Source organism: Ambystoma mexicanum, chromosome 7q (genome assembly GCF_040938575.1).
Source record: "Ambystoma mexicanum isolate Mex_15411 chromosome 7q, UKY_AmexF1_1, whole genome shotgun sequence".
In the NCBI taxonomy this organism is placed as follows: Eukaryota; Metazoa; Chordata; class Amphibia; order Caudata; family Ambystomatidae; genus Ambystoma; species Ambystoma mexicanum.
Window position 1 is genome coordinate 1027198116 of NC_090941.1, and position 17039 is coordinate 1027215154.

At 47.1% G+C, this 17039-nt stretch overlaps 1 protein-coding gene across 3 annotated transcripts in view; it reads right to left on the bottom strand.

The window, feature by feature from the left end:
* Positions 1–17039, bottom strand: part of IL18BP (interleukin 18 binding protein) — a 158953-nt gene that overhangs the window by 96441 nt on the left and 45473 nt on the right. For all 3 annotated transcript variants that reach the window (XM_069640309.1, XM_069640308.1, XM_069640310.1), the window contains exon 4: positions 14116–14245. In XM_069640309.1, coding sequence (XP_069496410.1) covers positions 14116–14245 — 130 coding nt within the window. The remainder of the gene's footprint in view (positions 1–14115; positions 14246–17039) is intronic.

Genomic DNA, 17039 nt, shown 5'->3' on the forward strand with positions numbered 1-17039 from the left:
CCTCACCCTTCTGCACCTTACTGCTCCTCTAGCGCACTCCCAAGCCAGCACACCTACCCCCCCATCAGCTTGTCACTCTTGGCTCGGCCATCGCTATGTCTACCTCGATCCTTACGAGGAATAGCCTCCTCAGGCTACGCACTCGGCTCACTGTGTGCGGCCCACACCGTGCTCCTCAACTACTCCACCCACAGTCCAGGCCCTGCGCAACCCGAAATCCTCCACTCTGCCATCGCTACGCACCCGCCGATCCTTACAAGGAACAGCCTCCTTAGTCTGCGCACTCGGCTCACTACATGCGTCCTACACCACGCTCCTCAATCCCTCAGCCCAACCGACATCCACAATTCGCCCATCGCCTCGCCCCCTCCGATTCTCACGAGAAATAGGTTCCTCAGATTTCGCACCCAATTCATCCCATGTCTCCCTCTCTACACTCCCCAGCCACTGCGAACTCGGCAAACATGCACGCATGCCAGACCCACCAGTAAGGCCATCAACTGCGTGCTAATCAAGACAAGATCAGTCCTGGCACACGCAGCTGAAATCCCTGATTTTATTACTTCCATCAACCTCGACTTGCTTGCCATCTCTGAAACTTAACTCCATCCTGCTGCAGGCCCAGCCCTCTCCATTGCCATCCCCCCGTGCTTTGCCATCCTAAGATGTGACAGATCCTCTAAAACTGGAGGTGACATCGCCTTCATCTTTAAAATCTCCCTCTCTATTAGAGTCAGCCAAACCAACGTCATCCCCAACTGCATATCCCTACTCGCCAAGATCTCCATGTCTCTGACCAATTCTATCACCCTCCTCCTTATCTACCGCCCACCTGGCCCCAGCCTTACCTTAAAATATAACTTAATGCAAAGCATCTTCTCGTCCATCAAGCCCAACTCAAAAGTTGTAATCCTTGGGGTCCTCAACCTAGGCCTCAACAACCCTGCAGACTCATTGGCCACCAGTGTAGCCACGGCACTTAACCATGCCGGCTTTACGCAACGTTCCCTCGAGCCCACCCACGACCCAGGCCGCACACTAGTCTTGTTAAGTGACCTCAATTGTAACATCCCCACCACCCTCACCTCCCCCTGCCCATGATCAGACCATCACACCATTGCCTTCACTTCCCCCATTCAGAACACCCCAGCCCAACTCACCCTGCCAAACATAAATGTATGGCCCGGTGCACAAGAAAACTCAACCCCACAAACCTTGCACCGCTAATTGCTACCATTGCGCACCCCCCATCCTCAGTAACAGACCCAGCAGCACTGGTCGACCTCTACAAGCAAACTATTGCACAAGCAGTCAACGCGCTTGCTCCTCTCAAACTTTGGAAAGCCAAAACCTCATTAAAAAAAAACACTTGGTTTACTCCAGAACTCCTTGACGTCTGTGCCAATAAGCGTGCCTCCGAGCTAGTTTGAGGAAAAAACTCTCCTGCCTCCAAAGCCCTATTCTCCTCCCTCGCCAAAAAATATAAAAGGGAAATCCACGCTGCCAAAGCCAACAGTTACAACTCCAGAATCAGTCATCCAACTCCCGGGAACTTTTCACAATTCTCTGAGAGCTAGAGACCCCCTCGCACCCCAGCCAGACCTGACGTAGACAGTAACTGGTGCGAAAAAAATCCAAGATGCCCTCATTGGAAAAGTCACCTCCCTCAAAGGAAAAATCCTCTCCAAGAAACTTGCTATGTTAACCAAACTACCATCGCCTATAGCATCCAGCCCCATACTGACCCACACCTGCACCCCGTTCAACTTCCACTGCATCCCAGACATGGACGTCGCCAAGATCATTAAGAGTCTCAAACAGTCACGCTGCAAAGGTGACACATGCCCAGCTCCATTCATCAAAGACTGTGCCGAGTCACTTATTCACCTCTTTACAGCCATCATCAACGCCTCCATCTCCACCAACTCCGTGCCAACATCCTTGAAGGAAGCATGGGTCCTACCGCTCCTCAAGAAATCCTCCCTTGACACTTACATTCTGGCAAACTACCGCCCCATTACTATGGTACCCTACCTCTTGAAGATCCATGTTGTTTATATCCAGGTTCAACAGTATCTTGAGGAAAACAACATCCTGGGGACACGCCAATCAGGATTCCATCCCCAAACATGGAACCAAACTGCCCTACTTGGTTTGAAAATCCAAATCAATGCCATCAAAGACACTGGCAAATCTGCCCTCCTGATGATGCAAGACCTCTCTGCAGCATTCGATTTGGTAGACCACCAAATCCTCTGCTCTCAACTTGCCTCAACAGTGAACTTATCTCCATCAGCCACCAATTGGATTAGGTTCTTCCTAGCTGACAGATCCTCATAAGGTCTTCATCAAAGATTTTTTCGCTGAACCTACTCCCGTCACCTGTGGAGTCCCCCAATGTTCCTGCCTCTCCCTCACCCTCTACACATTTACACAAAACCCCTCTTCGACCACCTGGACCTAGTAGGCATATCTTACAAGAACTACGCTGATGACACGCAGCTCCTTATCCCCCTTTCTGGCTCATACGCCCAGGACTCAGCCACCATAAACTCTATATACGAGGTGATACAAAATTGGATGGCCTCCCATCTACTCCGCCTCAACGATGCAAAACCGAAATCCTCATTGTCGGCTCCAATTCCACACTTCACAACATTGACCCAGCATAAAAGGAGTTTATCATCAATGGGAAACCGTATCCCCACCTCTGTCGCAGCCAAAACTCTTGGTGTCTACCTCGATGTCAACCTCAACCTCTCACGCCAAGTGAGCTTGATTGTCTCAGCGGCGGGTCACACAGCCAAACTGCTTAATGCCAGCAGACCCTCCCTCTCCACTCCCCACCACCTAACAATTGCAAGAGCTATCACAGGAGCCAATCTCGACTACTGTAACGCCTTATTTACCAGTACTTCTGAACGTAATCTGAACAAACTCCAGACAATTCAGAACAATGCTCTCTGAGCGGCCATTGGTCCCTCCAAATCTGACCATATTTATGAAGCCAGGAGAGATGCTCACTGGTTGTCCATCCAGGAAAGAATTATGTTTAAAACATTGTCCCTGGTCCACCGATGTCTCTCCAACACTGCCCCGACCTACCTCTCACGCTGCGTGGAGAAATACACCCCCGCACAAACTCTTAGATCGTTGAACTCTCACTTCCTTAAGAACCCCAACTTCAATCACCTCTCAGTAGGAGGCAAGAGCTTCCCAGTCGTGGTCGCCAAACTCTGGAATAATCTACCACCAGCACTCAGAAAAGAACATGCCTACTGGACCTTCCGCAGAAACTTAAAGACTTGGTTGTTCAACTAACTGACTCTTCGATCCCACTACTGCATCTCCCCACCCCTTACCTCCCTTCCTCTTTTTACCTTAACGTAACTAGCAACTAGATGCCAGAGGGTATTGTGCGCTGTAACAAATGCAAAAATAAATAAATAAATAAAAGCCTTCCAATGAATTAGCTCCATGGAGATGTTGACATGAGTTGGACCAGGTGAGCAGTGCCACAGCAAGGAGCATATCTAAATAAATAATATCACTGGCATGTCTGAAAAGGAATTTTAGGCTACAAATTAATCTTTTAATTTGCTTGGATTACTAGGTTCAAAGGAGCATGCTTACAAAAGGTATCCCAACTGGTCACATTATGAAAATTCGAGCCAAGGGTCAAAGCTTTGATGGTCAATGTACACTCTGCAACGTAGAAAAGACGCAGGCTTTGAAGCATATTTTAGTTTTCTGCCCTGATGTTGAAGTGTTGCAGGACTTTCATTTTAGCCGTTTCATAAGTAATTCATAAGTTTTGTTGAATACTGAGGACTTTTGGAAAGAAGTATCCTCTGGACATGAAACCTTCTTGACTATGGAAGTCTTGAAAATGCTGACTCAAGTGGGACTCCTAAAGAAGATATAAGTAGGGATTTGCTTTGTTTTATGTGACATTTTGGAAATGTATAATGATGTATGGATTTTACAGTTTATTTTACCATGTGTATGTATTTAAATGTATGTGAAAAGTCCGATTTTGGCTAGAACACATTCATTCTAAAAATAGGTATTCGTTTTACAATTCAAACATACTTCGGATTTGGGTTGTTTGATCGACGTGTAATAATTTGCGGTGGAATTGACTGTAGTCAATTTTGCAGCGAATCGCTTTGCACTTCTGCAAACAAACCCAAATGTGCCTTACACCAGCACCCCTGCCCCTACTTACTCGCCGCTGCTTTCCCTGCATGCCTGCGGCATCAGATCTGTCCCTCTAACGCGTGTCGGATCTGACGCCACAGGGTCCCTTTTTCTTTTTTTCTTTTTCTGTCTCCCCCTCCAATGTTGAGGAAGCGGGGGACACCCCCACAACCCGCGATCCCCCCCAGGCCAAAAATACTGAACATGGGGAATGAGGGGACAACTCCACAACCCCCGCTCCACATGTTCGGTTTTTGAAAAATCAATCGAACAGTGGCTGAAATCAGTCAAATGTACCATTCCATCAATTTTAAACGATCAAATTGGGTAATTCCCATACTTTTACTCTTCTAATGACAATGGAAATTAATTTTCTAATAACTTCCAAAAATAGTGAGTAAGTACTCCCACTTACAACCTTGCTGTGGCATTGCAGCCTACAAATCTTAAGTCTGTTCCAATTCAACCTTTACAATATCTTGTCTAAATGCCTAGCACATGCATTAAACGTTTGTTTACAAATCAAGTAGGTGTAAAATGCATTGGGCCTCATTACGACCCTGGCGGAAAACCATAGTGCTATTAGCACCATGGTCCATGCCGGTAACTTACCGACTCCGCCATGGAGAAAGGGGGAATTACCACCCCATTACAAGGTTGGCGGGGCGGTAATTCCCCCTTCCTCCATAGCCCTTCCCCATTCCCATTTTTGCCCCATAGGGCTCCATGGGAATGGGGAAGGCGGTAAGTACGGTGCCGCAAATTGCGGCACCGTACTTAGCACCAAGGTCCCTTTGCGGGTCCCTACTTTAACAGCCGGTAACACCAGCCGTTAAGGTCGGGTCCCGCAAAGGGACCTCGTAATTAGGCGCTAATGGGTTAACGGCGCTGCAGCCTTTTACGGCGCTGTTAACCCATTTTAAATACAGGCTAGGGGCCACGAGCCGTCACTGTGTTACAAAAGGGCCTCTTGAAAATGGACACTCCATAGATTCAAAACGTGTACATGCAGCTAGCATTTTAAAATGTTAAACGCCTACACACACCCTGAATTGGCCAATTTCTTGAGATTTAACATGCTGTGTATGTAGCATAAGAGGCAGCTTCTGGGAATATGATGCCCAGCACATTGCACTGTAACCCCTTAATGTGCCCCAAGGCTACCTTTAAAGTTAAATTCCTTAATTTGGGGCCATAAGACCACGCACCCTCCCCCCGCCCGGGCCCTGCTGCTTTTTTTGGAGCCCCTCATTCAGACAGGAGCCAGCACAGATGTTAGTGCAGTTACACAGAAATTCCTGCCTGTGTTCTGTTGTAACTATTAGCTCCTTTTTAAACATTCTGTATAATTGGCCTTCAGACCATAACCCAATTTATTTTAGCAAAATAGTTGAAGCCTAGCTGTAGCATTGCTGCCCACAGATTTTTAAGCATGTGCCAATCGAACCTTTCAAATATCTTGTTTAAATGCCAAGCATTAAAGATGTGTACATTAAAGTATAATATAGTCATACATAGCCATTTATAAAAGTCCATCTTAATAAAACCATTCATACATGTAGTATCTTGTATCCCTTCCCAGTATGTGTTTACCTTGTTGGGGATCGGGGAGAAGGGACTACAAATGGTATTTGTAGTCCCTTCTCCCTTTCATGGCGGCCATTAAAATCAATGTACAAAAAAAAATATACTAAGAAAATGGCTGCGATGGAAGGGGTGAAGAGACTACACGTAGTCCCTTCTCCCTTTCCATGGTGGCCACTCTCAGAAAGAACTCCGGACCGGCAGCGAGGTAAGGCCCGGGCAAGGGCCAATGAGCTTGCTTGTAACAAGCTCATTGACCCGTATCTCGGTACTAATTGGAGATAGCTACCTGGGTGGAGGGTACCGGTGGGTCTTCTCCTTCCCCTGTACTTGTAACTTGTGTACCTAAAACCTAATAAAGGAACCTACTTCTACCTACATAGGCCTGCAGACTACAATACATAGCTACACATTTTCCAATTCAGGAAATAAAATGGAAAACAAAATTGGATGACACAACTTATTACTGCATGATAAGTATCTATTAGATACTAGATCCTGTGTCCTGATTATCAGAGGCAAAAGGACTGATTCTCAAGGGCGACCAGGTAATGCCCTCAAGGGGAACACCATGACACGCCGGCGAGTTAGAGAGGCGTACTGGTGGCCAGGGATGGATCAAGACATCCGCTCCATGATTGAGAGATGCCATGAATGCATGAACAGTGATAAACGTTTGAAGACCAGACAAGCCCCTTTGATTCCCTCAGAGATCCTCGAAGCAGTCTGGCACAAATTGGGACTGGATTGCATTGGTCCGTTAGAAGCGATGGCTGCTGAGCATCGGTACGGAATAGTAATGGTGGACTACCTGTCTAAAGGGGTAGAAGTGGAATTTGCCCCCAATATCACTACTGCAACAGTCATAGAAGTCCTCACATCCAGGGTCTCCCCAAAGACATCGTGACTGACAACGGAGTACAACTAGTTTCATCGGAGATGGAGTAATTTATGCAGAGACTCAACATGAGGCCTTGTTGTACCACCCCCAAACGCATGGACTAGGGCCAATATGTTTATCAAAGGGGTGATTCAGTTAGCAACGGCGTCAGGAATGGATCCCCTGAAAACTGTCAAGGAGGCCCGTAGCAGCTCATAGATTAATCCCCTGTGGTGTCACCCAAGTATCGCTGTTCCACCTGCTGAGGGGGAGAACGGCGGTTTGCACACTGGTACCACCATGGTTGACCAAAGTATAGGAACGTGATGAAGTGAGCATGGAAGAGGTTGTGTGGAGGTTGGAAAGTAATAAAGCATGAATGAAGAGTGACCAGAGAAGAGCGACCCAAGGTCGTGAAGTCAGGGAAGGAGACTGGATCAAAATGTGTTTACCCTATAAGGATAAAATAACAGGGTCGAAGTTCAGCAAACCCATAAAAGTAATATACAGAGGAACGAATCACGTCCGCACAGAAGATGGCCGCACTTGGAACATGTGGCAATGTTTGAGAAGCAACAGACCACCGAGAGAAACGCAAGCTAATTCCCATCCCGGTAACCGCCAAGACTGCGAGGCAACGTGAGAACAAGAGCTAGAGGCATCAGCGAGAGATGTCATAGAAAACGAGATGGAAAGCGTGACGCAAAAAGTGTTTTGTGAAACAATGCAAGCACTGGTCGCAGGAGGGATGAAAGAGGGTCGTCCAAGAAGAGAACACAGAAGACCAGTGAAGTGTGATGACTTTATAATGGAATAGACATTTTTCCAAAGGGTGGTGTGTAGAGACCTAGCAAGATGTGGTGCTGCTGTAGTCTCGCGAGATCTCGCCGCGAAGCAGCAAACCAGCATTCTAAAGGAGCCAGCCACACGGAGCAGATGGCTCCTGATGCTCCTCTTGATTTAAAGACCTAAAGACTGACAGGACCAGGAAGGCAAGCCTGGGGCCTCAGGGTCTGCATACTCAACATCGGCAGAGGACCAGGAAGGAAAGCCTGAGGCCTCAGGGTCTGCATACTCAACACCGGCAGCCCATAGACTCTTATTGGACACACTTGTTTGCTGCCAGAGTTAAATAAAGAAAGCCTGTTGCTACAAGCTGCCTGGTACCTGCTTATTATACGACATCCCTCTTCAGTCAGTGTCTGTTACTGGCTGGGAAGGAGCTGCTGGTTTGTTTTTCCTGCCTCAGGCTGGGGATATTCCCTTCTCTGAATTCCGTTTTGGTGGCCTCCTGTGCCAAATAGGTCAAACTATGTATTAAGCATTACTCCTGTGGAATGGGTGCTTGAAAAAAAAAAACGTTTCTTCTTTGTTTGATACAGTGCTGGTATCATTACAATTGCTTTTAATGGTGGCTGCAGAATCAGGTGATCACGTGGCCCTTGTGCTGGCAATTGTGAGGTAGACACAAGTTCTCTCCTGACCAGTGTTCTGGGTAGTGTGTGAAGGAAATGGGATTCTGTCTGTGTGTCCATTAACTGTACTGGTGAGGACTGGGCTTCCTGCTGCCACTCTGGATATCAAATGAGGCAGGGGTGCGTGTTCCCCAAGACTGCCCCCTTTCAGGGGTCTAAAACACTAAAATTGTTTACTTCGGTCTTCCCCATTATCTTCCTAAATCCAAATCTGTAAGCAGGGTTCTCTTTGGAAAGAGGGAGATGTCCCTTTTTGTTGTTGTTGTTTTAACATGGTTTGGGCTGCCTGGCCCATGGTGTGTTTTCCAGCCTTCCTTCTGCTTTAAGTGACCGGGCAGGATCTTCTGTATTATCCATCCTCTGCCGAGTCCAAAGTTCCACACCCTGGATCCAGTCCAGGTTTTGGTTTTTCATCAAGAGTGGAATTATGGGACATGTGGTTTTTTTCTGGCTGTTTATCCCAAAGGGGTTCGCCTATCACGGGGGATATACTTTTACTGCAGACAGCTACTGTTCTGGACCCGGGGATACCATCCCCACGTCGAGTGTGCTGTTTCATCCTCGAGAGATTTGTCCCTGCGCAGTTCCTGCTGCAATATTCCGCGAGGCTGTTCATTCCAGTGAGCATGGGAACGCAGCGTCTTTTCACTCTCACGGAAGACGAAAACGCCATGAAAGTAAAATCTGTTCCTAAGATAATATCCAGGAAATTTCCAGGAAAGATTAAACCGACTGAAAAGACTTTTCTAGCCCTCTCGCGCCCCAATATGTCCTCTTTCACCCTCCACACAACCCCTGATGTGAAACATCCCTTTTCCAAATATCAGTTTGAGCTCTTTTCTTTTCCCTTATATCTTGTTTATCTTGAGAAGCACTCTTATCAGGAGGAGAGAGGGGGGGCATGGTGGATCTTTTTTCTGAACCATGGGAAAAATATAAACTTTTTTTGACCTGGGGCTCACTCCCTTCTCAGTAAAATAAAAACATTTTTTAAAAAACGACTGTAAGAATTGATACCGAACCGCAGAAAGCACATCTGCATCGCTTTGTGGTGTGGCCAACTTGTTTCTTGTGCACCCGATTAACAGATGCAACTTTTCGGTTGAAAAACAGTTTATCTCTCAATGCTTAATAACTTTTGAACCATTGGACGAATGTACCCCTCATTTTTCAGTTCCGGAGGGAAGCCTGGGTCTGCATTCTCTCTCTTCCAAATTTTAGACATATATGTCAAACAAGCCCAAGGTATTGACAATAGACATTTTGCAAAAGTCAACATTTCATAGGTTTTACTGCCGCCCTATAAAAAGTGCCAGGCTATTATGTAAGTCTATGCAAAAAGGACGAGCATACTCGTCCTTGGCACTTAAGGGGTTTCATTTGGCTTTATAAAGAGGAATGGTAGTTGGAAAGCAACAGAGAGGTGATACCGTAATATTGCAAGATCTGGCCATGGCAAACATCGAGCAGCGTAAGGCTTTTGAAGTCTTCTGCCTGTCAGAAAGTTGGTGCACACGTGATGCATCTTTGGAATGTGAGAGCGTTAGCCTGGGTGAGTGTTCTACTAAGTGGCAGTTTAGGCTGAGCTGGTTGTGGTGCTGGATGCCAGTGGCCACACCTGTGCACTTTGCTATTTTGTACCTGGCAATATCACTACTTGGTCCTGGTGTGGTACTTGGCAGAGGGGAAGGACCCTACCACAGCTTTCACTGCTGAAAGTCTGCTGCATGTTAAGTAGGGCTGAAAAGAGTTAATTGTCCTTAGAAGAGGAAGGGAAGCCTCCAATATATCAATCACAATCTGGTGGGCAGAGTTATGTCAGCCGTAGACCTCAAGAGGGTCGGAAAATCCCTGGTTAAAACAATTCCACCTAGATTTCCTATTTGAATGCCAAGCAGGTCTGCACCCATACAACCAGATAGCCAGGTCCTGCGAATAAGGAGTTAGCTGCAGGTGCTGCCTTAGAATACTGGGGTTCAGATCCTTTTAGGGCACTTCCTCCAAAGAGACAAAGCACAAAAGTTACTTTGGGGGAAAGCATCCCATTTTCTGACAGTCTGGATTCAATCAAGCCCCCGAAAAGGCCCCCACTAATCCAAGCAGTTTTTTGAAATCACAGCAAAAGTGTAAGCCTTCCACCAAAGTAGTTGACATCCAGATGTTGGGCGGGAGGGGGACCCCAGCAGGGATTCCCCAGGTAGACAGGACTAGCCTAGGTTTCCATGGTACAATGCAATGGGTTAATGAGGTTGAGATCTGTATATGGGTCGGTCGCAGGAAGCATGCCACAAGACAATGTGATATGTGCACAGTGTTGTTGTCCGTGTACTGCCCATGCCTACCGTACAATACCATTATGTGATTTCGAAATACATATAACAGAACTACAACTCGGAATTGGAAGTGGCTTGATCCTCTGATTTCAAACCCCTTGTATTTCAGCCAAGCCGCATGCTTTGCTCCAGATGATGAAAGAGTATGAAAGCTGGCAAAGGTGGTCCCCAAAGTCAATATCGCCTTGTACAGTTCGCCCGAGTTGCCAGCCACTCATCTTGACGCAGTTGACGGATATGTTCTTGGGGGCAGTTGACAGCTTTACCATCTGGTCACATACAGGACTAACCAGTACATACCCAATCCCCTTATATTATTATAAACCCAAACCAACCCACTATATATATAAAAATAAACAAACGGTCAATTGTACAGAAGGTCAACTAGGACCACGGTAATTCGGTCAATTGTGTCATTCGGTCAATTGTATTGGAACAATTCGGGTAATACCAAAGCCTTTACCGTAACACCCATGTAGACTGGACCAGGATTTAGTTTGGTGCAATTTCACAGAGCAAGGCCTACAAGTAGCCCCAAATGCCCAGAGCGTACTTGTTCGAAATCATTTAACCATCAACACAGGCGCGGACCCGGGGATCGAACCTGCTTCCAAGGCGAGCACGCTGCCCCTGAGCTATCCTCCCGAGACTGTAAAACTTGCAATACTTATGGAAGTATTACAAGAAGTAGTGAAGAGAGCAAATACTAAGAAACAAAAAAAATGTGATGAATCGAAGAGTCCATTCCTAGAATAGATGGACTTCCCTCCAAAGAACGAAGATCCCCTGCAAGTAAAGTTGCAGGAATGTAAAAAGAGAGCCAGTCAATGGGACTGGAATAAAACCATTGAGCATCGACAACCACTAGGCGGGTGTCGTGATCATCTAAAATATCCCAGAGCTTTCTGAGTCTACCTCACTCCATGCACTTGCCTCCCGACAAACAATACAGAGGAGTACACATGAAATTTAGATTTTATCACCTGGAAATGTAGGAGATCATGGGGCTGAGGGCTGAAATTCCCTAAACAGGACGTTCCTGTCGCCTCCGCCAACAGAGAGAGGCACAGGACACATTAAACATCTTTGTAGTTGTTCATACGCAGCCCAGGCCGGAAATCAATCCTTTGGAAGATTTGTAGACAACTATCTTCTGCAAATTTCAGAATCTTTTTGGGAAAAATGCATGTATGGTAGAAAGATTAGCTAAATTATAGCCATTGTTAACTTTTGGAACCATCTAGAAAATTCCCTTGAGACCATTGAATACGACACATGATTTTTACTGTTAGTATAATTATCGATTATCTGTAGGTGCAAGCCATCTGATAAAATTGGGGAGTTTCTTAACATATGAACATGGTAGAATAAGTCGATTTGGAACGCGTGCTATGAGTTGTACGTTATTGACGAATGTAACTAGTTTATTTTTTTTTACACCTTAGCTGTTTTCAGAATGTGTACAAGTTTGCATTGGTTAACCCGGTATACACAAATAATAATCATTAAAAAAAATACAAAAAAAGAGAAGCAAGGAAAGGGAGTGTGGAATGCCTCTAATGAAGGAAAAGGTAACAATATTTTCAGATCTAAATAATCACATGGAACCAATCTACCAACGAATAAGGGTCGATTTAAAGTATTGTGGTATGTGTAGGGGTTAGAGATCTATCCCTATTTATTTAATAGTTTTTTTGTAACGTGCCTAATAGCATACCTGAGTTTGGTTTCTAAGCGCGGATCCGGGATTCAAACCTCTGTTGCTCTGCGCAGTCTTGCTTCCAAGGCCAGCGCGTTGGCCCTGTGCTGTCCTCAGTTCAGGGGATATAGAGAGGATAGGGACCCCTCTCAGCCTGAGGAGGGGGGCCTACTGCTGGGCGGCCAGTCGTGACCCAGAGGCAGGCTGTAGGAGTCGGGAGGGTAGGGGCAGTCCCTATTATTTCATGTGCCTGCATGCGTGAACAGAGTACCACTGTCCATCACCCTTTACCTGCACTGCCCAATTCTGGTCAGTTTCTTTCGGTTTGTTCCATTGGACTTCCAATACTAGTAGCCGCAGTGGTGGAACAACCAGTGAACAACTCGACCCAAATAGAGACAGAGAAGAGTGAATGGGACACCAAGCAGGCCATGCAGCAGTCTGAACAAACAAAGCTAGTACAGGACCTGCACAGGCAAAGCTCCAGTGCTAGCCAATGCGCAGAACGCTCCAGCATGGTTCACGCGCTCTGAGACATTGTACTCACCTGCGAGGGAGGAGCAGAGTGTTACGCTCACCAAGCTGGCATCTCTAACCTGCTGGGAAGCCCTCGCACAAACTGGGGCATTGAACGCTGCCCGCTGCCATTGCCCGAGACTGGCCGGAGCTGTGTACGTGAAATGGGTGGGGCTTAAGACCCCTTTTGCATGTTTTCCTTGCTGTAACACCTCCCCACGGAAAAGGACAGTCAGTGGTTGGCCATGGGGAACCAGCCAATGAAGAGAGCCAGTGGAGGGGGATGAGGAGAGTTAAAAGGGAGGACAGGAAGCAGGAAAGTTCTGGTTATTCGACTGAGGTCAAGGGAGGAGAAAGACGACCAAAAGACCAGGTGGAAGAAGGACGGAGCAGAGGAGTGTGGAGGAGAATTGCTGAAGAAGTGTGCAAGGTGGGGTAATGGTTGGTGGGTTAATGTGGTATTTTGGATTTCAGTGCGCATGCAAAGTGGAGGAGTCAGATTAATAGCGGAAGAGTAGGGAGTGCATGAAATGGGAATGGGGAATCGAGAGGAGGGTGACTGTGGGAAAAGGTGTGGGTGGAGTGAGAGTAGTAGTGGTGTGGCGAGGGGAGAGTAGTAGTGTGGAGAGGGGATAGTAGTAGTGGTGTGGAGAGGGGATAGTAGTGGTGTGGAGTAGTAGTGGTGTGGAGAGGGGAGAGTAGTAGTGGTGTGGAGAGGGGATAGTAGTAGTGGTGTGGTGAGGGGAGAGTAGTAGTGGTGTGGAGGAGAGAGAGAAAAATCAGAGGGTGGAGGTAAATAGTAACAAGAGAAGCATTGGAGCGATAGAAAAGGAAGTGTGAGGGAGAGAGATGAGAGAGGGTGTGTGGGAGGGAGAATAGGAGGAGGAAAGGCAGAGTGACCGAGTGATGTAGGGAGAGGAACATCAGAGCATGGAAGGAAAAGACCAAGTGAGGCCTGAGTGTCATGAAGGCACAAACCCTTTTCTTATGAAACACTTAGGAACTTAGATCAGGGACCACCTAGATGGTTCCCAGAGGGAGATTAGGTGCGGAATGCATTTGCCTTTAGGCCATCACCAACAGCTAAACACCTTCATACATAGGAGGGGTTATGGATCGCTGGTGACAAGCCTGGGGTGAAGGACACCAGAGCTAGGGAGGGAACGACCAGCTCTAGATGATAGACATGGCAGCCATCTTACTATTCTGAAAATAAAAACCATGAATCTGTCTTCTAGATTTGGTGTATTCTTGAGGCCATCTGTGACAGCGGGCCGCAGACCTTATTGGCATAGTGAAATAATGTGCAGAGCGAAAATAAGCGTGTTTCTTGCAAAGGTGGTGGAAAAACATTTTGACACCATCCCTCATTAATAGGGTTTGACCATAAAAATTGCATGGCAAGTGCCCACTGTGGCAAGCTCTTACCGGGGCGTGCTTTCGCTCACTCTTCCATCAGGATAAAGGTCCTCCACAAAGGAGCTGTTCACAAGCCAGTAGATCAAGTGAAAGCTCTCCCAGCTGCAGTTTGCTTTACATGTGATTTGGAACTGAGTTTCTACAAATGAGAGTGGGAGAGAGAAAATATACATCAGTGTTGTCCAACCTGGTACCACAATTAATTCTGTTACAGGAATTGTCATGGTGCAATTCCTGCTGGGCAACCAACCCATTTTACTATAGGGTTTTGATCCATATGGATAAGCAGCCTCAGGCACCAGGTCCTTGTGACCTTGCAGGTCCTTGGTGAGAACTCCTCACAGAGTTCAAGCAAAACAGAACAAAACACACCAGCATCACAATCAGACCTCCAAGGATAGCCGCTGTGCGTACCACCGGGAAACAAATAGCATTAAGCTCGGGAGGATAGCTCAAGGGCAACGTGCTTCCCTTGGAAGCAAGACCACAGTAACACAGGTTCGATCCCCGGGTCTGCGCTTAGATACCTCTGGGTATTAGATGTGTTATAAATAACCGATTAGAATTATATTACAAAAGACCCTCGACTTTGCAAAAATTGGGGAACATTTCAGTGATGTAAAAAAAGAAAACATAAAAAAAGGCATGAAGTCTTAGCAAAGATGAACCTCAAAATGTCAATAGCACACCTGCATCTGGGGCATAGTTAAATGTCCAATCTCCTATGTTATTAATACTACCTTCATGTGCCCCTTGCTTTTCAGCAAACAGCTTGCATGCTGGGAGTTGTACTAGGCCCACACTTATTATAACTCAAACAGCAAAACTACATATCCCAGCATGCACAATACTGACAGCAGATAAAGATGAAACTGAAGACATGAAGTAATGTCTACTCACCGGGGGCGTGGCTAACATGCTATGTAACGGGACGTGCCTGGGAAGAGCTGCTCCAGAGATCCGACACAGATCCGTGACAACATGCGCTTAAACTTTACAAGCAACTCTGAAAACGACGACCCGAGCGTGTGAAGGGATGCTCTGCCATCACTGAAAATGCTGAGCTGATTGTATGGGCAGCGGCGGTGGAACTAACAACGAAGCTCTTGACGGCCCTGCGACTTTGTATCCAAAATGGCGGCTAACAAAGGGCGAGCTACCGTGACTGTGCGACCTGTGGGACAGATCCGGCAGCGAAGCGAAATGGATACATTGTACCCATGTACTTATGAAACACCAAACAGCGACTGAAGGCGTGGTTGCATGGGGCTTTGACGAGCGAGTGTGCCCGGGCAGCGTGCGCAGTGACCGTGTGAGCAGGAGACAGAGGGACCGGCATCAGGTGCCTGTGCGGCCCCCCCAACCACGGGAGCGGCCGTGAGAACCGCCCCCCGCTGCCCGCAGATTTGAATGGTTCGAGAGTATGGGGCCGCGCACTGAAAAGAACGAGCGGTGGATGGCTCGTGATATCAACGGAGCGAGAGGTATGTTGGAAGCAGGACGGATGGGCTATCAGCATATAAGTGTGATATCGCCCTTAGAAACCTCTGGGTATTAAGCGTGTTATAAATAACCAATTACAATTACTTGGCCAGTCACATACTTCTAGTTGCGAGATGTACAGAATACCATGTAGAGGAACATTATTTATTTTTTAGTGTAATTCATAGTCGCAGGGTGTTTTTTGCACAGCGCCGTGAAAAGAGTCTTGTCATAACCGCTTCCTGTGGACCTCCCAGGAAACGCTTATGCCCCCACTGCGTCGTACACAGAAAGACACAGACTCGAGGCAGTCTGCCAACCACCTTTATTCTTTAACTGCTTACCCCCAATTGACTTCCCTTCCCTGCGTCACCTCTGACTGTCCAGATCTGGGCACGGGTTCCGGGTCATCTCAATCGGCCCAGACCGAGTCTTCGCCATCATCTTCATAGGACTCATTAGAGGAATATAGAGTCTCTCTTTGACGACTGGGGATGCTCTGTTTCCAGCCAGCCATTGGCATTCTTTTGAAATGTGAGGAATTTCGGGTCCCCTTCTGCCGTGATCATGGAACCTTTCTTCCCAGTTACGATCAAAGGATCCTCATGAAAGTTGGCAGTGCGCTTGTTGGTTTTCGGCTGCTTCACGACTGCCACGTATCCATGGACCAACAACGACTCCTTCGGACCCCGCCTGTTATCACCATTCCATTTCATTTTCTCTTTCGCAGCCCCATCACATGTCCTCACGGTGTAATCATCCACATACATTTCAGATTCCCTCGGGTGGTGTGGTATCCGGGTGTGAATGCTTCTGCCGAACATTACTTCTGCAGGACATTTCCCTGTGGAGCTGTGAGGGGTGTTCCTCTAGTCCCAAAGCAACTGGTGTAGCACTTGTTAATATTGTTGTCCCATCAAATGAGGTACTTGGAGAGCTCTCTTCAAGTTGCCAATGAATAGTTCAATGGTCCTGTTCGCCTGTGGGGGGTTACCTTCCTGTAACTGAACCCCATGTACTCCGCAAATGTCTTGAAGTATTGGCCTGTAAATGGAGGCCCATTGTTGGACTTTACCTTTCTGGGAATGCCATATGCCATGATTATACTGTCCAAAACCGGTATCACACGATTGCGCAGCCGTGGAAGCCAGCATCTATGCTTCCGGGAATCATGAATATTCGTCCATCGCGGCTAACACATATTTCCCCCATTTGATGGGTCCACAGAAGTTGACAACCACTTCTTCCCACACTGCTTGCAGCAGTTATATCAACTTGAGCGGTTCTGGATGTCTCACCCGGACGATAAGACAGCATGTGGGATACTCCTTAAATAGTTCCTCAACCACCATGCCTAGTACTGGAAAACACACTTTCTGCTGTAACATCCACTTGGTTGACACAATCCCTCGATGTCCCTCATGTGCCAACTCCACCACCTTCCTCCTCCT